This window comes from Diadema setosum, chromosome 21 (assembly GCF_964275005.1).
Source record: "Diadema setosum chromosome 21, eeDiaSeto1, whole genome shotgun sequence".
Lineage (NCBI taxonomy): Eukaryota > Metazoa > Echinodermata > Echinoidea > Diadematoida > Diadematidae > Diadema > Diadema setosum.
In genome coordinates, this window is record NC_092705.1 from 29,080,460 (window position 1) to 29,104,871 (window position 24,412).

General features: G+C 39.1%; 1 protein-coding gene across 1 annotated transcript; it reads right to left on the reverse strand.

Annotated features, from left to right (window-relative positions):
• Positions 1-337: 337 nt before the first annotated feature.
• On the reverse strand, positions 338-23,692 carry LOC140244228 (very long-chain specific acyl-CoA dehydrogenase, mitochondrial-like). The gene is made up of 15 exons (XM_072323863.1): positions 23,545-23,692; positions 20,548-20,644; positions 19,571-19,643; positions 17,586-17,650; positions 15,300-15,434; positions 13,586-13,854; positions 12,158-12,286; positions 10,109-10,203; positions 9,137-9,240; positions 8,106-8,297; positions 7,057-7,119; positions 5,859-5,960; positions 4,854-4,951; positions 2,493-2,711; positions 338-972 (listed from the first exon to the last, which is right to left on the reverse strand). The coding sequence occupies exons 1-15, from the start codon at positions 23,610-23,612 to the stop codon at positions 759-761; spliced, it is 1,923 nt and encodes a 640-aa protein (XP_072179964.1). The 5' UTR covers positions 23,613-23,692; the 3' UTR covers positions 338-758.
• Between the last annotated feature and the right edge of the window lie 720 nt (positions 23,693-24,412).

Sequence of the window (24,412 nt, forward strand, 5' to 3'; positions counted from 1 at the left end):
TCATACCACGTGGTATGCAAATATATTAGGAAAGATATACAAACTGCAGATATAAATGAACACATGGACAGTTACGTTTCTCATGATTTAATGTATTATTTCAATGAAACTTTAATATAGACTATACATTTGTTTAAAAATTCCATGAAACAAAACATGGAACACAACATGACTTCCTCTGCACAAAGTTTCATTTTGAAGGGGCATTTTGCTATTTTTGAACAAAACACCAACTTAATACAAATTGTATGTGGCTTCTTTAAATACATTTGGAAGCAAATACAACAGTCCAACAAAAAATTTTCCCATATGAATGACATGCAGGTGTGCAAACTGATAATTTCTTCTGCAATATTCACTGATTTATTCAAGCAGATACGCTTCTAAAACTTCTTTAGATGATCTGTGCTGTTGAAGACGTAGAAACTTACATCAGGCATGATTGCATACATTTTTCCATACATACATAGAATCTGAATATTTCAATCGTATTGCAAGCCCATCCACGTAGCTCTTGTGCTACAAGGCATGAGGTATGGCTGTATCCAACGAATCCTTTGTCGCGCATTAAAATAAGACGAGTGTTATTTCTGTACAGTCATTCGAAAATGAGGGTTAGTCTTGCTTCCCAGTTTTCACATACTTCAGTGCGCGCAAGCAATGTCTTGGTGTTGTTGTTGTTTGTTTGTTTTCACGCAAAAAGTTTTCACCGAAAATCGCTTCATCTTGATGAAGTTGCGAGTGCGGTCGGTGGGCGGCTAACACTTGAGGGGGTGGTCCGGCACCACGTTGCCCGACTGGACGAGCTGCTGCGAGATGGAGGCCATCCGGCCAAAGTTTTCCTTGGACTCGGCGGAGCGCAGGGCCTTCAGGTTGGCCGAGACGCGGTCCGATGCCTCGCTGCAGAAGAGCTGGCAGAGGTGCTTTTCGTGCTCGGCTGAGGGGGCGCCCTCTGACAGTGATCGGGATGCCCTGTGCATGTACAGACAGTGAAAAAAATAGTTCTCATTTGCGTGCAGAACTGTTGACTTTTGCATTAAAATGCATATAAATGCATAAGAAATATGTGAAATATCGCTGTAAATACACAATTTCAGTTGGATAACGACGAAAATGCATAATGTTAGCCAAAGAGCTTCCCCCAATGTACTACAATCTCAGAGCGCACTGATCGAGGTTGCTACGTGATGTTGTGTAGTTCATTACTTTGATTTATAATATATTGGGCCATAGCTGTATATATCCACTGCATGTGAGAGTAAATTGCATGCAGCTTGTTCTGCATGTGATTCAATACTACTGCTTGGACACGATTTAGTCACGGATTGGCAGTGTTTTACATACATGCACACAACCGCATGGGGAGGGCACTTCAGGAAAAAAAAAAAGTTTGATAGACTGACTTTTACTATAGCGCACTTTTGATCTCAAAATACTATACAACGACGCATTATCCTAGCACTTAACTAACTTCTGAAGCCATGTTGTGTATAACAGCAGTGGCAAATTAGCTAAACAGATTTCAGTTATAGTTTAAACATAATTGGATACGTAGCAAGTGACACTTGGGTAATGTCATAGCCAAAATTCCTAAATGGCCATTTCGTGGTACTTCAGGGGAATCATATCAAACCTTCGCTCACTTACTGATATTCAGGCAGGTGCAATTTTATCATCAGTCCAATTGCTTAAAAATTTCTCTGTAATTGTCATCAAACTTTGATTGGCATTCCAGTTTAATATTCAAAACTCTTTTTTTTTTTTTTCATGCATTTCCTTATAATTTCATTGAATTATGATTCACCCTCACTGGTTATCAGCACAGGATGCCCTACTTTGGCAGAATAATCTCTCCATACCATCACACTGCACATTACTGAAAACTGACAAAAATAATGCCTCTGGCACCCTTTTTGAATGTTTGTTTAAACAAAAACAAAAACCATGGAGGGTGACAGGTCTTTTGTTCACTCAGGATCCTTTCTCTGGAACAAGCTTCCTTACACATTTGTACTATCTCCTCAATGGATTCTTTTGAGACAACACTAAAAACACATTTGGCATATCGTCGCTAGGGTGACAAGACCTTGTATCTGCAAATTTGGTGAAAATGACTTTTGGATTAATGGCCAAATAATTAGTTAAGTGATGTCCTGTCCAAATCCCAAGTGTCTTACCCCAAAAATGAAGCCACCATGGCATGTCATAGGAAAAGCTATCCCATTCACCATAGTGCTTTGGCCACCATGCTCTTGGCTCTCCTAAACATTTGACATTTTGTAGATACGAGGTCTTGTCACCCCAGCGACGATATGATTAGTCAATTATTCAATTTCTGAATTCTTTCTTTCCCCTATCTCTTTTATGTTGTGTGTGACATTTTTCATGCCCTTTGAGCACTCAGACTGAGTGGTAAAGGGCATTATAAATACCCCCTGCTGTTATCATTATTATTATTTTTAAAAGGCCTTATCTCGGCGAAGTTCACTGACCTTGAAAGAGTGGCCACCATGGCGTAGATGTCGATGGCGGCGTCTGCCAGGCGCCACTGCAGGAACTGCTTGTCGATGATCTTCTTTCCATGCTTGACCAGGAGGCCCTCCACGGAGATACCAAACTCCTCCATGGACTTGGCTGCCCGGCCGGCTGATTCCTGCAGGTCAGCGTGGACGTACTCGCCAAGCGAGGGCGCCGAGCTGATGCCCACCATCCTGAAAGGCCAAACGAGTGCCCAATATTCTTAACATATCCTTGAAAAATGGTGTTATGTGTCATACTTAGTAGGAATACCTTGAATACATAGGATTTCATCAAGTATGAGTTAGTATGCACAAATTCACATAGTATTCATCAGAATGATGACGGGCAATTTAAATCAAGTAATGAATGGTCACCAGTGTGATGGTACATTTTGCAAGATACAGAAAAGAATTTGCTCTATTCAAAAAGACAAAGCCAAGCTGATTAGACTCCCATCTTCATCTCATATATGAAATCTCTTTTCATTGCACAAATAGAGACCATTCACTATTTGTTTCATACAAGACCTTTGTACAAAAGTAATTAATGGGCTGTGTCCAAGCCATGAACTAAATGCGGTGACCACTTAAAGTCTGAAACTGTGAGTTTGATGACAAGTTTAGGGAAGTAATGTAAACGGTCGCTACTCATTGGAACTGGCATGCTCAACAGTGAAAGAACGCAATGGTCGTTTTCAGTGAATGTTACGTAATGGGCAGTTGATTAATCAGATGGCACAAATCAATTAGGAGCTGAACAAAATCAGCTTAAGACTTGCAATTGCACAACACAAGGAGCTTGAATCTACCTTGCCACACAAGGCTAAAGTGACTGCTGCACCCTTGAAAACTATTATTCTTGTGCAAAAGTCTGGAAACCTTTTAACATGTGATTACTTTTGCCGAGTATGATCAAATACCAGCTAATTGCATCTGAGTGTATAATGATCTGCTCATATAAAAAAATGCTATCTCAATTTCCTGGACTCTATATCAAATTCACCACGAGAACTATACATCTACACTTCCAAAACACAAATGTTTGGTTATCTCAATCTATTTGGAGCAATTCATTTCATTTCATTTCATTTATTTCCACATTAACAACAACAATCATTACATTTCAAGTCATAGTATAGTATAAACATATTCATTGTGGGGGACCAATTTGGATCAGAGTCTGCATATTTTATCAAGACTTGAGTGTTACCTCAATATTGCCCTGGAGAAAGAAGAAAGTGACAGTTTGAGAGCAGAAAGGGGACACGAAGGAGAAAGAGAGAGGACAGAGAAATAATGAGAATGAATGAAATAGAGAGAAAAGAAAAGAGAAAACAATGAGAGACAAAAGGAGAGAGAAAATAGAGGGAATGATTATGTGAGACTGGAATGAAGGAAAGAAATTAACAGATGACAAACAACAATGGAGCAAAGAAAAATACAGGGCAATTCTCACCACCGACAATAGGCGATATCAAGGTGATATCAAGTAATATCGTACAATACCTCCGATATCGAACCTCTAGGGCCAGGGTAGTGACTTCCGGTTATTGATTTGCGTGTGTGCTTTTCGATTCGCAAACATGCCAGCTTTGTTTTGGATCCAAAGAAATATATTTGTTTGGACTTTAGTTTGTTTATTTCCCGAATATAACTATCCATTACACCATGGGGTTTTTCTGTGAGGCAGCAGAGTGTACTTCTGATGATGCTAAAAGGAAAGAACTGGACAAAAATCGACATGGATGAGCCGAGCGGCGCTCAACAGCATTCCTCCCCGTGAATCTCTATGGGGAGAACCCAAAATGCATGAAACCGGAAGTTACTGTCCCAGCCTGAGAGGTTTGATATCGGAGGTGTCGTACGATATCACTTGATATCGCCTATTGTCGGTGGCGAGAATTGTGAAGAATGAGAATATCAAAGCATGTATTCACAGAGCTTCATCACTGAAGTGGATGTACAATCTAACACTCCATGCGATGATTGTTTTCATATGATATTATTAATGGCTTTAGCAGGCATACACAGCCGGAAGCATTTCAACTGAAACATATGGCAGTGGATGGATATTAATTTCAACTTCTTTTCCACTCCATCCTGGCAGGTACTGAGATAAATGCATAAAAACTAAATTTCTCATAAAAATTGATCCATAGACATGCCAAGTTTGATTCGAGAGGAGCTAACCATCCATGATAAACAAAATTCCTCATAAATCAATTCATGCATGTGCCAAGTTTTATATTTTGTATATTTGGGAAGAGCCAACAGTATCGGGGGGGGGGGGGGGGGGGGGGAGAGGAGGAGGGTGCAGGGGGTGCAAAGCCTCACCTCTTGGCCCTCTTGTTAGCCTCATCCATGATGACCCCAAGGTTGGCGGCCGGGTTCCTCATGGCTTTCTGCAGGCCCTGCAGGTGCTTGCCGGCACTCTGGTGATGAACAAACATACAAGTTTAATACACAGAGGCCAGAGATTGTTCAATGTATCAGAGGAGTATGAAGAACAACGACAGAGACTCCAACCCCAAGCACCTTCTGATCTGGAGATTCTCCCGCCCGAAACCCCTAGCAAATGGGAGACTCTAAGTTGATGTGTGCGAGGCGCGAAGTTCCTTGGGTTCTAGGTGTTCTCTGGTGCGTTCTAAGGCTTATTTTTTCAACATACAATAGAAATAAGTGAGAAATCCTTTCCACCGGATGACTCAGAGCCAGGGCGGGAGAAATCAAATCTCAAACGGGAGAACGGGAGATTTTGCAAAAATGGGCTTTCGGCGGGAGATCTCCCGTCGAAAACGGGAGAGTTGGAGTCTCTGTAACGATGCCAAATAAAAAACATACGTTTCAAGGGCATAAACTAGAAAAGCACTTGGGAGAGTGCAGACCTCTCCCAAGCAGCTCATTTCCATCCATTATGCACACATGGTGAAAATCGCCCAATTTATCAATATAAAAGCCTTTTGTTTATGTCATCAGCTTCCAGCTACATGGTGCCTCGCCCGAGCAGAGCATGCACTATCGAGCGAGTATGCAAACCTCAAATACGCAAAGCTTGAACTCCCAAGTTCATTGACCCTATCTGCCAAATGATAAAAAAAATACCTAAAAAATCCACAAATACTCCTGGATCACTACCAAAATTGAATCATCTGTTCCTTGCGTCATTATCAACTTTTCCTGCAAGTTTCATTCACAACTTTTTGAGTTATTTTGCAAACAGACAAACCAACGCCAATGATCACATAACCTCCTCCTTCCTTGGCAGAGCTAGATAGCACAGAAATTCAGCAGAAGGCAGCTGTGGGAATAAGAAAAGAGATTTTCCCGCTGCTATCTTACCTGGAGTCCTGTGAGAGAGATAAAGAGTCTCAGAATGTCGTTGGTGCCTTCGAAGATTCGGAAGATCCTCAGGTCGCGCATCACTCGTTCAAGGCCATAATCCTGATAAAAAGATCAAAATATGATTTGGATTTTTGTCTTTTTTTCAACAATGCTGACATATTTTTATGGCCAAAATCCATTTCTACTTTTGTCTGAATACTGCAATTGTACAATAAATTGTTGGATCTGATCCTTGTTTATAAGCATCAACTTCAGTTTTATCCATTTTGGATTCAGAATTGGTATATGGTGTGTGGAATTTGCTTCTTCTTCTTGGGAAGTACAGCCCACCTCCTTGTGTATTACATACTCCAGAGTGCTCAATTTAAGCTTCAATCTATGATGCATTTAAGACAGCTCTAAAAAGATTCTTGTTGTCCCTTGCATCTGGTGCATTTTTAAACACATATCAATTTGTTTTGTTGGTTTATTGTTGTGTTATGCACCCCTCTGTGCCTAAGAATGGTGTAAGCACTTTTTATTATCATTACCATGAAGTTCGGTAAATCACAGTGCTCACGTGTGAAACATGTACAACTTTCAATGCAAGCAGCAGTAATACTACTTCTATTTCTACTTCTTCTACCACTAATACAACTATGATGACGATGACAAGGACAACTACTACTACTAATACTACTACTGCTGCTGCTGCTACTACTACTACTACTACTACTGCTGCTGCTGCTGCTGCTGCTACTACTACTACTACTGCTGCTGCTGCTGCTGCTACTACTACTACTACTACTACTACTACTACTACTGCTACTGCTACTACTCGCTTTTCTTTGTCAATGTCTATTTTACTGTGAGTGTGACTACTACAGTCAAAGCCGTTCACAGTGGCCACCAAAGACGAAAAAATGGCTGTAGTAGACAGGTGGCCACTACAGACAGGGTCTTTAACATGACTTTTTTATTGGGGGAAATTGAGTTAAGTGGTCATATAGACAGGTGGTCACTATGGCAGGTTTGACTGTACTACTGATACTACTAGTACCGCTGCTTCTGTGATTCACTACTACAACAGCTTACAGAGGTATCACTATTACACTATGGGCTTGCTTTCATAAGCCTCGTAGTATGACTGGAAAAAAAGACAGAAAGAAAGAAAGAAAGAAGAGCCCAAAATGATTCAAAGAGGTTGCATGCACACCTTCATGAAACCCATCCCTCCTGAGACTTGGATGGCCTCATCAGCGACAAACCAGGCTGCCTCCTGTTGGAAGGGGTCACAAGGTCACGTGTGGGAAGCAGACGAGAAAGAGAGAGATAGGAATGAAGGGCAATTAGTCATTCAGGTTTAATGATGTGTGAAACCTGAGTCATTGGGTAAACATAGTCGCAGCTAGCCTCGTGTCAAGGCTTCAACTTTTCATTTTTTAAATCACGTTGAAGCATCGAAGATGGGAAAACATGAGCTAAAAAACAAAGATTTGAAGCCTTGATGAGAGTACATATATTTCTCTGAAGCTGCAATTGATAAATGGCAAACATTTCACACATCTATACTCAATCAATTCAAACTCTCATTTACCCAGCAGGGCAAAGAACAGTACTGTTGTCATTTACCTTAACATGGCCTCTAATACGTCCACCTAACTGCATAAACTCTTAAGTTCACACATTGCTCTCACAACATCATACATATGCACACATATCCATATACTGGTTATCTTTACAAGAATTAGGGCACACCATAGAAAAACAAAACAACAGAAAAAAAGAGCACAATTCAAAAAAACTGAAATTCTCAAGAAGATAAGTCTAATTTTGTATGAATTGGGACTTTCCGACAATTGCGCAAATGGTTAACTTCACAATCATAGAGTACAGCAATGAATGGAAAAATGTATGTGTGCAAGTTACATTCATGCCGAGATCAGGCTTAATATTTTTGCGTGTTGTTAAATTCACAAATCTCGCAAAATTCTGGGCGAAATCCAAAATAAAAACTATGTGAAGTATATAGCACATACAGTAACAGTTGGCATCTCTGTTTAGAGGCAAACAAGAAGAAGGAAAATGGAATGAAAGAAAGTGGGGGCAGGGGTGGATCGGGAAAAAGAGGTACAGGGTCATAATGACCCTCATACACTCCTGCATCCCCCCTTTACCCTCCCCCCACAAAAAAAGAAAAAGAAAAAAGAAGGGGTCATGGAGGACCAAAAGAGGGACGGACTTGGTTCCCAGCCCCAGACTTACGGAGGCGAAGATCTTGCTGATGGCGGCCTCTAGCTGGAACTCTTTGGAGCCGGAGTCCATGTTGGCGCAGAGCAGGTAGGCCATGCTCTCGTTCACGTACTGCTTGACCGCCATGCGGGCCAGCTTCTCCTGGATAGCCCCGTAGCTGTCGATAGTGGAGCCGAACTGCTTGCGACCAGCCGCATGCTCCACCTGCGGGTCAAGGAAGGAAATGTCCATGTTCAAGAACTTATTTTTATTATCTATTTATTTATCTTTTATATATATATATATATATATTTTTTTTTTTTTTTAGGGACGGGAGGAATGTGGGGTTTTGTTGTTGTTGTTATTGTTGTTTGGTCATGATTAACACTGTAAAAGTGGAAATTTTTGTGGTGTGGAAATTTTCACACATTTTGCGCAAACAGAATCTAGTGCAAAAACAAAAGCACATTAATATTTTTGCATGCCTATTTTCCAGTAATTAGCATCTTGATTTTGTGGAATTAAGCACGATTTAAAAACAGGGATTTAGGTTTACATCGATTTAACCATTAACAATCTCATTATTACTGTGTCTCTTCATTCTTTTCTTTCTCTGTTATCATCATCATCGATACAATTAATCATAATGCTACTGAAAAAACTAACAATCAATGTCAAGACTATCATTTATCATTATCTCCATGATCATTTTTGAGACGGCTCTGAATCCTTCCGACTTTGTTCCTATGGGCCTTACCATCACTGATTCTCACCACTGTCACATGTTTATATCCTCACTAAAAGAAATCAAGAACGGTACTTATGATCTTGCACTTTGACAGCTCAGAATCTTGTTTGCCAAATTTCTAATTGAATTTCTTCAACCAATCTAAACATCAAACTTTTGAAGTTAGAAACAAGTTAGAATGCTTTCGTTTCTGGATTTGCACCTAAGTTTGTGTTATCATGTGCTGGATCACTATCATTACGAAAGTACTGGTGGATGAATTACACTGAATTACAGACATTCATGCTCTTAGACTTAAGGGAAAAGCAGGACTTACAGCTTTCTTGATGAGGCCCTTCATGGTGCCACCAAGGGCAGCGCCCATGCCGAAGCGTCCGTTGTTGAGGATCATCATGGCCACCTTGAAGCCTTGGCCAACCTCTGCAAGGGCAGGTCAAACAAATATAGAAATGAGCCCTCTACTGCTTGAAAAGAGCGAGTCGGCATTTGTAGTCTTGTTTCAGACGGAAATAAGACAATAGCCACACAATCCTGCAGCTTGAATGGTTGATTGTGGATGCTACCAGTTTTACCAATAATAAACATTGTGTTTGTTTATGCTACATTTACACTACGTTCCCAGCGGCACCAGCAGTCACGTTTCAGGCCATTGTGGACAAAACGGGACGGACGTGAGACAACCCGGGGGAAGGGATGGGCAAATGTGACAGGCTGTCAAAAACTGTGCCATGGCAGTCCCAGTGCTAGTGAGAACCCTACTAGGCCATAATAAAATGGGGTGAACGCAACAAAATGTGATATCACGTAATAGGCTGTAATAAAACTTTGTGCAACCTCAACTCCCAGTTCACCGCTACCCTTTAACTGTCACTATTTGCCTTCCTCACACTCTCCCTACGTCACTTTGCTACTTCACTCTCCTCTTTCTAGGGTCTTCTTTCTCCAAACAATAATCCTTTCAATGACTGCATACACATAGTGTTACCACACATCTCTCTTCCTCATTTACACCAAGATGCAAAGTTTCAAACAACACATTAACACGAGTTTGTTTTTATTTCCAGGGCAGGGAAGCACAACAGAAGGCATGTTGATTTGCAACACTCTGTACGTTGTTTGTCTTTAGTGGATTATGTTGGGGGTGGGTGAACCCACTGAACTTACTCAAGATTTTTCACCCCAAAAAGGAGAGAAATCTAATTTCATAACTTATCACTTTCTAGCAGCCCACAGACATTTTCCACCTGCATGGAGAATAAAAGGGTCATCCCCCTCCCCCCCACCTCACCTCCGAGAAGGTTTTCCACAGGAACTTTGACGTCCTCAAAGTAGACCTCAGCTGTGTTTGATGCCTTGATTCCCATCTTCTTCTCTGGAGGACCACTGTCAGGTGAAAGTCACAGGAATTTGTCATTACAAAGGCTGTTTTTCTTGTGTATTCGGATTAAAGGGATCGTATAATTGTGGTTGTATCCTAACTTCAGGTTTCTAACATTTTTTGGTGAGATAATGAGAAACGTCTTATGAAATGTGAAAAAGCATGTGATTCCAAGAGGAATTCAAAATTTATTTGATGAAAATTGGTGTTGAAATGACCGAGATATCCCAAAAAAAGCAATCCTAATAAAAGGTGGCACCCACCTTTAATTACGAATGCTTTGTTTTACTTTGTTTTTGAATGTCTCAACCATTCAAAAACCGATTTTCATCAAATAAACTCTAAATTCCTCCACAATGGTATGCTCTATACTATTTCATAAGTGGTTTCAAAACTCAATCCTCATCTCCACCAATACTATACCATCCCTTTAATGGGCATTTTTTTTTTTTTTAATCCATCAAGGACTTAGAAATGACTTATTCAATTTGTTTCCATTCAACATATATCGTAATGACCCTGTTTGCGTGCATGATTTGTTGTTATGTTGGGCATACCTCTTATAGTCAATTGAGTGGCCCACATATCTATATCCTTGTCTTTAAAGTGGGCCTCTCTTTTCCAATAACACACATGTTTTGAACGAATAGATACATGTATATACAGGTTTATGCACTTGCTAATATTTCTCTTCCACTTTAAACATCTACTCATATATTTTATATTACATTGACTTGTTGTAACAGTTGTATATGAAAATATTTGTGATATTGGAACTAAAATTTTGTTTGAAAAAAAAAAATGAATTGACAGGCTTTTAGATTTTAAAACACCCCGTCTACTTTACTGGAAAGAATTTGTGATATTGGAACAAAAATATTAATTGAAAAAAAAAATGAATGGACAGGCTTGTTGTCATGAGGAACATCTTTTCTACTTTACTGGAAAAGATTACATTTTCAGCACTAGCAAGGGCACTACTGTGGGAAGAACCAAGCAAGCAATGTCTTGAACAGAAATCTAGTCTTAGCACAAAAGTGTTTCATTAAACATTGTGGATCCAAATATACTCCTGCACACTCGGCATGTTCTAACAGTGAAAAAAAGTTCAATCACATCATGCACTATATCTGAGCATGAAATGTGCAAGTCAAACATGAATGTTGCACTAAGAGGAAAGACATTCTGAAACAAGACATATCTTTGAAGTAGCACGTATGTCAGTTTACTATCTTCCACAAGACTCTTAATATGAGGTACAGCAGAGCAAATGAAGTCTTACACTCCTGCAACAGTATCAATATTGTATGTTTCTTTTAAAGAAAGAAATCACAGAGGCCCAACGGCTATCACAGAAGGCAAATCAGATTGTTATTTCCAACTTTGAATATTTTGATATAATCTTTAAAAAAAAAAACAAACCACATAGCCTGAGTGCAATGTTGGCAAAAACATCCCCAATTAAGTATTGTGGATATTACTATTCATTTTCTAACATAAGAATGGTACCAATACTGACAGCACAGTTTAGAGATTAAAATTACTGTTTTTCCTCTCAAATTGTACACTTCATTGTGGTTTTGTACACATTTCATGCATTTTACCAGTGCCTACTAATTTTTCTCCAAAGTAAGATATGCAGTACAAGTAATCAGAGCTGCCAATTTAATAATAAAAAATATGATTTTTGCAATAAAATTTCCCAAGGACTTAATGGCCTGAATTCACAAAGGTGGTTTAAATTTAGACCATAGTTTATGCGAATTTCTTTTGCACAAATACGATTGACAGACTGCGTACACCAACAGACATCCAGTAACAAACGCGCCCTGATACGCACATGTCCAAGGTATGCCTATTTTGCGCTTATTTTAGATTATGGTTTGAATTTAAACCATGGTCTAAATTCAAACCACCTTCGTGAATTCGGCCCAATGAGTTTAACACAAACGTTCATACCTGGTCACTCCCCCAAAGCTCCTCTCGACAATGAATGCCGAAATCTTGTCTTTCGTGTTTCCTTCGGCATCGGTGACAGCGGTCTGGGCGAACACGGTGAAAATTTCTGCCAGGCCACCATTGCTGATCCTGGAGTGTGGGAGGGAAAAAGAACAATTTACACAAGATCTTATCAATATTCAACTGCATGGTCCTCAGATACAACATAATGGATTTTCTTTTTGGAAACCTTGCATATACCACCAGCATTAAACATTCACATATCCTGACTAGTTTTACAACACATGCTCTGACATGTTCTAAAGATTTGAAATTTTGAAATCTTTAATGAATTAATTGTAATTTTAAGAAAGTAGTGGTTCACTCTCTATGCAATGCAACACATTTTCCACTGAGGGACAACGTCAATCAAAAACATGTTTACTGAACTAAGAGCAGCTCATCAAGAAATAAGAAAAAAAAAAAAACAACCATTATCTCCACTTGCAGCATGGCCTAAAATAAGACAGTGAACATCAAACACTACAAGAAAAGAGGGACAAATAGCATGTGTTCTAGATACCATAAAAAGCGGATGGAGGTTTGTTTGCTAAGACTTTGGCTTTTTGAAATGATGATGTGTATTACATTGACAATAGAACCTTGAACACAGTGTTGCAATAGCATCACAATCATACTCTCAAATCACACTGCCATCTGATAAAAGATAGCATGAATGTTTTACTAACACTGAAAATACCTTTCTATATTTAAATACGAGTTTGAGCAAATGAATAAGAGTTCAAGCAAATAGTTGGCAGTCGTCAGTAGATAACACTAATTCAAGAGCATCTTGATATATTATACCTGGGTGAGAAACATGTACATCTTTAGAAAACTATATGTGTACATGACATCATTGTATGCCAAAACATATACTTCTAATGCAATGCTTGTTTTGTCAGACAAGCAGCCTTTGCTGATGCATATGATAATGTGATAAAGACTTCACTAGCACAACAGGATGACCCGGGATTACAGATAGTGCAAATAGTATCCATGCAGATGCCTGCACATAGAATCCAAAGGGTATCTCAAAATTAACACCAATTCAAATGTACACTACTACAACAATATACAGTGCCTAAAATATTCCTGTGATCACCCCCCCCCCCCCCCCCCCCCGCGATCTCGGCCGTCTATAAGCACAATTCAGCCCATCTGTATTCAACAGTGATGAGAGATTCCATTTCCTTCAAGATCACAAAGTGATGTTGCAGAAATATCACCCCATGAATTTCTTGCCATGAGATGAACAGAATGTTAAACATATCAAGCACATCTCTTTTGAGTCACAACGACCATACTAGATGCTTCTTCAGGCATTACAAGATTGTGTCCACAGCACTGTGCACTCGGTAAATTCCGCAGAGGGCGCCCCACACTCACCAAATCTTGCTCCCATTGAGGATGAAATGCTTGCCGTCCTCGCTCAGCACCGCCCTCGATCGGATGGAGCTGGCGTCAGAGCCGCTGGCCGGCTCCGTCAGGCAAAAGGCTGCCATCTTCTCGCCAGCCGCCAGGCTCGGCAGGTATTTCTCCTTCTGCGCCTCAGTGCCGTAGAGCAGTATGCCCTTGAAGCCAATGGACTGGTGGGCGCCCAGTGTGATTCCGACCCCAAGGTCATGCTCTCCGACGATCTCCACCAAGCGAGCATACTGAAAAAAAAAACAATTGCTAATATACTCAGCAAATGATGATACTCCTGTGCCATTTTCACAATTTTGTAAAAAAAAAAAAATATACAGTATCTCCAAAAGAAAATTACAATCAGATTTTCGCATTGATAATCCCACCCAATATGATTAAACTGTCTAAATGCTACTTCAAGGTCTTAAAATATAATACCTTAGCTCTATTTTGCAGAAAACCCCATTCAATTTGGTTAAGTGGTCACAGAGAAATGTGGATTGTTGTAAAGCATGTCATGAGTCTGATCCTTCCAAGTTTAGCACTTTGATGCTCTTGTGTGTGAATACAATAGACAGAACTTTGAGGGAAGAGATTCCTGACATGCTCTCCAAAATTCCTCATTTCTCTTCGACCACTGAAGCAAATCAAATGGGGTTTTCTGTAAGATGTGGGCATTGAGTTATAGTTTCGTACCCTGAAACTGTATTTGGATTGATTCACTATACTGTACAGTACTGTACAGTACTGTACAGTACTGGTTGTAGGGATTCATGTTTTGAACATTCCTAAGTGAGATAATGAAAAGCCTCCTGTTAATATGAAAGAGCATGTAATTTTAAGAAGGATTCAATGTTTATTTGATGAAAATTGGTTTTCAAATGGCTGAGATATCCAAAAAAGTGCTAATAATAAAAGGCGACATGCCCCAACTTTATTAGGATATCTTTGTTTCACCTTGTTTTTGGATATCTCAGCTATTTCAAAACCGATTTTTATCGAATAAACTTTTGATACCCCTTAGAACTGCATGCTCTTTGACATCTCATAGAGTAGTTTCTGAATATCTCGCAAAATGTTACAAGCTAAATCTTCACCTCGACCAGAACTGTACACACCCTTTAAAGTCATCATTGTGGAGGGTCCCGTTGAAATTTTTTTTTTGGACATACAGTACATTAAGACAGAGAAGAGATTAACTTGTATGCATGAACCAACAGGCCATATCCTTGAATTCAATACATTTGTAGCTGAGCAACTTTCATGCAAGGAAATAAGCCCATCACTCCGCCCTCCCCCTCCCCCCTCCCCCTTCCCCCTCCTCCCCTCCCCCTTCCCCCCCCCTCCCCCCCTCCCCCCCCCCCCAATCTTTCACTACTGTTCATTTTCGATGGCTAGTTTCTGATCTGGTACAAATCATCACAAAGGACCATAGCTTATTCTTTCCAAGCTGAATTTTTTTTTTAAACAACTATAAACAAAACAAATGAAAACAGAACATATTCAAAGACCAACAAAGTATATGATTCTATTAAAAACAATTAAAATCAATAAAGACAAATTACTGTTGGTTTATGAGAGAACTATCATGTAAGCTACAGCATCAGTATCAAAGGTACGTGTACAAATTGAGAGCTCACTTTAAAAGAAACATCAGAAAAAAAAAAGAGCCACAGAGTTTCTTTGAAAATACCTGTGTATTGGTCAGACCGATTCCTCCATGATCCACTGGGACCTGCAGCCCAAAGGCTCCCAGCTCCCTGAGACCCTGCATTGTGTGGTCCTCCACTTTCTCTAGGGCGTCGTTCTTCTCCGCATCGTTCACCTCCTGTGTGGAGAAAGTTATACAATCGTCATGGTAACAGATGCCATTTGATGGGTGGGAGAACACAAAACACACACGCACACATACACACAAACACACACACACAAACACGCACATACATACATTGAGCCGGTATCATTTTGTAGCATGAAACGCAGATGCTCCCCTAATTCTTATTACTTTCAGTCTTCAACGGAGGCAACTACAATGTAGAAGTCAGATTTTTCTGAATAAGGTGGATTTATTCAAATTTTTGAATCCAGACCAGATATTTTTGTGATTACCACAGGATGAATGCTGCAAACCACCCTGCTGATGCTGAAGATATGGAAGCATTTAGAGATTATTAAAAAAGTTACAGCCATTTTATGTTTGATTACTCAACTGACCACTACGACAGCCTTGATCTAAATTTTGCCAGACATTCTATTCATAGCTCCGGCAACCACCAGCAATTTATGGAAACTGGAATAGACTGCAAGAGAAGGTCGCACTACACCCACACTCAGATTCCATTTGCATGCACGACAAGTATGTACGGTATCTACAGACTGCGCAATAATGTGTGGTCATACAATGAAAGTGGGTACCAGCAATATCATATTCCCTTCGCTAATGCACTCTGTAGGTTACATTCCATTCATAGTATAAATTCCCCATTCAGGAAAGACTGAATGACCCATACTGACCACTTGCTCCATACATGATGCAGATATCACTACCAGTACTTTACATATCTTGCCACAGCTGGCTAAGGAGTACCGGTACAAATGTACCATTCACAACTTGTGTACAACATGTGTACTAACAAGGTTTCTCGATCACGTGCAAGTAAAAAGAACCATACACTTTCACGTGCATCATGGGACAGTAGTTAAGCATTTCGTGCCACTGTCTGAAGTCATACCTACAAGTACATGTACGGTGTACACGTAGGTTGTCCTTTTTTTAATGTCTTAGACATACAAATTGGTAATTAAAGGGATGGTACAGAATTGGTGGAGATGAGAATTAGGCTTCTAACTTTTTGCAAGATACCAAGAAAACACTTACGAAATAGTACAGTGCATACCATTTTAGGAGGAATTCAAAGTTTATTTGATGAATATCGGGTTTGGAATGACTGAAACATCCAAAAACAAAGTAAAACAAAGCGATTGTAATAAAGTGTGGGTCCCACACTTTACTAGAATTGCTCTGTTTTGGATATCTCAGCCATTTCAAAACCAATTTTCATCAAATAAACCTTGAAATCCTTGTGGAATTACATGCTCTTTCAAATATTGCACAAGAGGTTTCTCATTATCTCACCAAAAAGAAACCTGAAATTAGGTCTCAACCAAAACTATATGATCCCTTTAATCTACACTAACAAAAACAAAGAGGGTAATCTCTACAACACAAGCAAAAAGCAACTAAACTCAGGTGAGAATGAATGTACAAATGTATGGTATGTACATGTATATAAAGGAGGACTTATTGACAACACTTAGAGGTGATCATATAGCATCCAAAATATTCACACAATTTGAAATCATCAATTCTGCTCACGAATAGAATGACACAGTTTGAGCTCAAGAGTTTGCGAGGTGTTTATGATGATGAGAACTCTTGGATAAACAGTACGCACTTAGTATCATAAGTCAACAGCGACAGTGTATATTGTCTGAACCAGAAATTTCTGTGTGCATGAAGTTTCCATGAATATGTGAAAGGAGCCATCATAATTTGCAAATATGTGAAATACATGCTAAATTTTATGTCTACCTGTCGTACACAATGTCGTATTCTCATAATTTTATCGCCGTCGGCCCTTCATGAAAGTTTCATGCTGCAAAGAAGGCCATCATGTTTCATGACATCAATGTTTTTGGTTTGACAGTACAGTCGCCTCACAATCTGAGTTTACATGCAAAGAAGTACATACACCTTACCAGCATAAATTTTTGAAACAAATGTTGATAACTTCATAGCCCTGCTTCAGTTCTTCACTTGTTGTTATTTCCTTTCTTTCTTCTTCCTTTTACCATTTTTTTTTAATTCCTAATTCTGGAGAGTTCCATGCACAGAGGGAGTGTTTCTAGAAGTGATACATCTTATATGAGAAATGTGAATGATTATTATTATAAGATGAAAAGGGATGCCACGGCTTACCTCAAAAAATTTCATGGTGGGATCGATGAGCATTTCTAGATTTTCCCTCTGCTCCGGAGACAGGACTACAAAGAATTTTGGGAAGAAGAATTGAAGAGTGATACTGAAAAAATTCATGTCACATGAATAACCATGACAATCAATACTTTTACAGCTCAAACCACAATCATGAAGAGTGGCACAATATGCTCTGAACAGTGAGGAAACTACGAAAGGTTAACAGATAAGATTGAATGTGTCTCTTTAATACATCAAAAAGCTTTATTTTTCTTTTATAATTTCTCTTGAATTTCAAAACACTAAAATATTCAGTACAGGTCTAGATCTACATACCTTGATCTGTAATATTTGGCCATTACTGAAAAACATTATAATAACCCATAATAAATCAGATAAAGATAAAATTGTGCTGTGGTACGTACATGTGTATTATATAAATGGGTTGTGGACCATCAGGCAGGTATGGTTATCGTAAACATCCGCACCTTCTACGCAGCTGCCTACATGTACCTTCAAAACATTCTTCATCTTCACCAACAATCATGAAATCTTCATTCATCGAACTCACAAAAATTACAGGTATCTCAAATCAGGCATAGTTGGGGGGGGGGGGGGGATAATGCTTTCTCATACATGGGCCCAAAACTTTGGAACAGCCTACCAATACCTCTACGACAAGCACCCTCTATTGATGCTTTAAAAAAAAAACCTCAAAACCTACCTTTTCAATCTAAATTGATTTCTTTTTTCACCTAGGTATGTATACATATTGTTTGTTTGCTTACTGTTCTACAGTAGATATCTTCCGTGATACTTATAATACTCTGTTCCACAGTACATGAGTATCTTATTAGGTAGAATGAGCGCTTAATAAAAGTATATTATTATCATTATTATTATTATTATTATTATTATTATTATTATTATTATTATTATTATTATTATTATTATTATTATTATTATTATTATTATTATTATTATTATTATTATTATTATTATTATTATTATTATTATTATTATTATTATTATTATCATTATTATCATCATTAAGTAATAAGTGCAGCTGACATCACACACTTGATGGGAATAAATGCATGTTTGTGGGAACTCTCCAGCCCTGAGTGGCAATATTTCTTGTTCATACCATATGGCATGGTGAATTATCACAATGACTGATCAAATCATCTCATCATTCGAAGCGAGTCTACAGACAAAGAAAATATTGAACTAACAACAATGTCAATGAAATGTGGCAGTTGTCACTGACGACAAGTTTTATGAAACGGGCCCCAGATCAGTACCTTGCAGAGCTAAGGTCATATGCTGCCTCTTATTATGTCTGATCCCATAACAGTCCTTGGATTATTTTGCCACAGAAAAGATCATATTCAGAGACTCCAACTCTCCCGTTTTCGACGGGAGATCTCCCGCCGAAAACCCATTTTTGCAAAATCTCCCGTTCTCCCGCTTGAGATTTAATTTCTCCCGCCCAGGCTCTTTGTCTCCCGTTGGAGAGGATTTCTTACTTATTTCTATCGTATGTTGAAAAAATAAGCCTTAGATAGCACCAGAGAGCATCTAGAACCCTAGGAACTTCGCGCTTCGCACACATCAAGTTGGAGTCTCCCGTTTGCTAGGGGTTTCAGGCGGGAGAATCTCCAGATCAGAAGCGTGCTTGGGGTTGGAGTCACTGCATATTGCTCTCACTAATTTGGCATTACTACACCTACATCCTACTTTTTCCATTTTAGAAAAATACAGATGGTCACACAATATAGATTTATGCAAGGCAATTATCCATCAGACTGTAGGACCCAACTTCACAGAACTACATTGTAACAAGGATTGTCAAACCCACATAAATTGTAACCGAATAGGTGACCACTAACTGGACAAGCTTAAAGGTAACTGCAACTGCTTTTAGGATTCTGTCTAGTGACCCATATGCACACTACCAATCTGACTCAACATGAGTGCAAACTTACCATCAGGGTATGGGAATACTTCTGAAGGGTTGATTTGTCCCTTGAAGAGCCCCATCACAAATGACTTTGTTTCCTGTTGCATAACATAGACCAAGAGTGACAAATTCCAAGGTTCTGTAAATGCCTGATTTGTGGCACAGTCTATTAAACATGGGACTATTCCATGAATGTTCCTAGATCAAAGTTTCTGATATCAATCTCTGCTCTCACAAAAACAATAGCAAACAAAAAAATCCACAAAAATTTGGTTATTCAGCTGTACTTAATTTTAACTAATGTTCCATCTGTGCCATTTCATCTTCGTTTTTTTTTTTTTTTCTAGTTTGATTTCAAGCCCTCAACAGTTTTTTTTTTTAATGTTTACAGTATGCGGTGTTTCTAAGATATTGGGTTTAACCATTAATTTATTTATCATTTACATTATTAATTTCAGCACACTGCAAAATGTACACTTTACACTTGCTCTACGAGGAAGTGTATTTACAATACACTCAAACTAATTGGCGCAGGGAGTGATACGCAACTTCTACTATTAATGCATAAATGTTCATAAGAGACTCAAAAGCAGACATACATTTCATAGCTACAGTACATTGTACACATAAAACTGAAGTGGCAATACTTGTTTAAATGACTACCAGGTGTTTGACTACTTGAGGTGCTGAGTTTCTAATTGTGTGGTGTGTTTGTTGTTACTTTAGCTCTTGCACAAGAAAAGTTTGCTTTGTTTTTCAAGACAAGGGGCAGCCAATTCCTTATGCAAGATTTCCAAGTAAATATCTAGTGTGCCTACTTAAATATACAATGTAGTGTACCATATGTACTGAACCTGTAAGAATTGAAGCTAGGGACCTGGATACATCCAGTGTTATTTGTACCACATCATATAAGATATGAACAATGGAGTGGAAAATACAGTGTATTTGGTTGGGAGATGGGTACGTGAATGGTTTGTATTCCCGTGTAATACAACACACCTCTGTCTTGGCAGCAGCTGATGTTTGGGCAGTTTCTTGCGGCTGCGCAGCAGACGCCTTGTGGCAGGAAAGCTGGTTCCATGCTACGACTCCAGGCCTGAGGAAAAATAACGAAAAGTAGCATGATACTATTTTTTGTCTATGATAAGCGAGAACTTCTGGAACTCTGGAAACTTTCGTTTACAACAACAACACCACCAAAAGATGAACCAAAATCAACAAGCAAAGAACACTTTGCTTTGTTTAGCTGAGATTCAGACTTAATTTCACATACCAGTCAGGCTCTGTAATACTGTCTCAGAAGCTGCATTCTTGTAAAAACACTCCTTACATTTCAAATCAGGTTGGCAGAAGTCACAGATCCTCTTTCTTCTTTTGCACAAGTTTGATTGATGCTCTTGAAAATCAATGCATCAAAATTCTAACTCTTATTATGCTAAGGTAAAGTGATTTGGGGGCTTGTGATACATCATTTGATAAAACTGTAATCCTGAACTCTGAATTGATAATTTCATTCTGTGTAATTTTCTTAATCTGTCAAAGATCGTGCCCTCAGCAGAAATGAGGACAATGTTCATTTATTTTGAATATTCATGAAATTGACAAATTCTCAATTGAGCTCAAATGAAAAATTATTCACAGGCATACAGTAAGCACCAAAACATAAATGTGCAGAGGCAAGTTACCTGGTACAAACATCTTAAAGGGATCGTACAGTTTTGGTTGAGACCTAAATTCAGGTTTCTAACATTTTTCGGTGAGATAATAAGAAACCTCTTATGAAATATGAAAGAGCATGTAATTCTATGAGGAATTCAACGTTTATTTGATGAAAATTGGTTTTGAAATGGCTGAGATATCCAAAAAAAGAGCGATTTCGATAAAGTGTGGGACCCACACTTTATTACGATCGCTTTGTTTTACTTTGTTTTTGGATGTTTCATTCATTCCACACCCGATTTTCATCAAATAAACTCTGAATTCCTTTTAAAATGGTATGCTTTGTACTATATCATAAGTGTTTTCTTGGTATCTTGCAAAAAGTTAAAAGCCCAATTCTCATCTCCACCAATACAGTACTATCCCTTTAAGTATAAATTAGTCTATCGTTTCCTTCTCTTTGTTCTTGTACTCTTTTTTTTTTCTCTCTACGATTCCTTTTTCTTCGGCCCTCTAATACATGCAAATTCATCCAAAATGAAAGCCTGTCATTGGGGTCACTCAGCAACAGCCGTTACCTCTCAACACCTGAAAAGAGCTTCAGTGACACATGCGACATTGAAAAACAATGGTAACAGACTCACACCCACAAAGTCACCTACCAGCAAAATTATTGCAAATCATTACCAAGAGACCAGGCTGAACCAGGAACACCCCTACCTGCATCAAATACCACATTCTAACTTTAGTCTTAGATAGCTCTAGACTACCACAATCTTGCAGGTATACAGTCGCAATAGTTGTACCATACATATACAGCCACAATGTACATAGCGGTACATGTACATCTGGGGAAAATACTATGGTTTTATGTTAAAGGGATGGTATAGTATTGGTGGAGATGAGGATTGGGCTTTTAATTTTTTGCGAGATATCAAGAAATCACTTGTGAAATAGTACAGAGCATGCAATTGTAAGAGGAATTAAAAGTTTGTTTGATGAAAATCCATTTTAGAATGGCTGAGACATCAATAAATAAAGTAAAACAAAGCGATTGGAATAAAAGGTGGGTCCCATCTTTAATAAGGATTACTCTGTTTTGGGTATCTCAGCCATTTCAAAACAAATTTTCTTCAAATAAATGTTGAATTCCTCTTGGAATTATCTGCTCTTTCATATTTCATGAATTGTTTCTCATTATCTCACTGAAAAATGATACAAACCTAAAGTTAATTAGGTTTCAACAGAAACTATATGATCTCTTTAAGTCTCTGGATGTGCACTAAAAAAGAGATTTTTTTTTTCATGTTTTTGTTGATGCTTGAATGCATATTTGGGGGTCATTTCTAGAAGTGATGTGTCATGTACAAATATATACAGTCGGTAGGGTGTCCACAAGTTGTGTTTGTGGCAGAGGCCCTTTCATTTGTTGATGAAAAGGCCCAATCAGGTGCGAGAGTACCCTCACTTTGCATAACATTTGTCATGCGAATATTACTCCTATATTTTCACTTTAAAGTGGGACTAAAAATGACCATCAAAAAGTGGGTTGACTACACAATTTTCATGAAATTTGAGTGGTTTGGGGGGGGGGGGAATGCTCTACAACTCTACAAGATATTAACTCGAGTAGAGAAGGTTTCTAAATCGATGATAAAGAAAAATGAGCCGATTTGGCTGCCCGTAATTTAACAATTCTGACATCTACCCCTCTTTAAATGTTCTACCAGTGAATTCCTAGCCTTTTTACAGTGTATATCTTTATTGACATTTCACTGCCACTTTGCTGTCATTGCATTGGTGACCATCATTGACAATCATATCGCCAGCAGAGCATGACATGAATCAGCGACATGACATGACGTTGAGTTATCACTCAGAATCCACCAGATCACAACCATGCTATTAAGTCACAGTCACACTGCACTGGTCACTCACAGTTCTCAAAATATCACTAAATAGCTCGACCAATCTAGAATCATAAACTGAACTTGCCAAAGTTGCTGCCTTCTGTAAATGTGGTAATATAAGTGATGTTTTCACTTTGTCTCTCTCGAAAGCATTTGGTGTTTTGCGCCCCCGCCCTGATTCGACTGGAGGGCCGCGGGTCGGTCGTCGGGTCTCTTGCTTGGACCCGAACGCCCCTGCCCTGCCCGCCCGAACCCGGCCCGCGCCCGACAGCGACACAAGTACCGGTACATGTTGTATTCCACTGAATTCATGACCTTCAAATGTAATGTCGTGTTATGAATATCGTACAGTATGCGATCTGCAGCGGCGGCGCCGCGTCACCGTTCAACATCATCGCATTTATCCGTTAAACAATCACCGACTTACCTGAAGGCGGCTGAATTATGAGCCACAGTATTCTGAAGGCGACAAACTAATCTCGCTGACTGCATCATGTTGATTGATTGAGTACAGGCGTTATCCGAAAAAAATGAATATTTAGCGAGTCTTTCAGGAGTTCCTGAATCTTGTCTAATCACACCGATTATGTCACTCTGCCAGCTAGCTAGTTGTATTCCTGTGTGTAGTGTACAACATACCGTGTGTGTACATGTACGTGTGTATTGTGTGTATACCGGTGCACGACGTGCGTACGTTCACATGCGTTTCATAGAAACGCGTAGGACGCGCGCGCGTAAAGTATGCTACGTAATAATGACCCAGTGCCCTTCGATTACGAGTCTGTCGAGTGACGCACCGGCGGCGACAATGCTGAAAGTCAGAACAAAGTCAAACCTGGAAAAAACTCTAGGCCCTCATACAGTATGTAAATTCAATATCCACAGCTGATTACATTTTACCTAAAAGAAAAATATTGATGTTTCTCGATTTTGCTGGTTTGCGCCAAAATCAAACAGATGGATGTCGTTTGTGGCGTTTCAGTTGTTGCAAAATGGGCCCATTCCTACAAAAATGAGTCGTCGTGAACTGCACTACCCTGGCCATCAGGGGTGTGTCGGAGGTGTGTGTGAGTGTAGACACGCTCTTCTGACATGAATTACAATCATACAATGTCTCAAGATTACTGTGAATCGCAGGATGCCTGATATGGGAGTTCCATCAAAAGAAATAACATATATAGTGTAGAATTAGCCAATCTGGACCCCATGTCATAAAAAAATGTTAGGATATTGCAACTACGCTCATGCTGGAATGGCAAACTTCCCATCAGTCATTGATGGATTCTTGTCGTTAC

Excerpts from the sequence above, each read along its gene's own strand:
- LOC140244228 (XM_072323863.1), bottom strand. The coding sequence starts at position 23,612 with ATGATGCAGTCAGCGAGATTAGTTTGTCGCCTTCAGAATACTGTGGCT. Across the intron at positions 15,435-17,585 it reads CCACCATGAAATTTTTTGAG|GAGGTGAACGATGCGGAGAA; the intron begins GTAAGCCGTGGC and ends TTCTCCACACAG. Across the intron at positions 9,241-10,108 it reads TGTGGAAAACCTTCTCGGAG|AGGTTGGCCAAGGCTTCAAG; the intron begins GTGAGGTGGGGG and ends CTGCCCTTGCAG.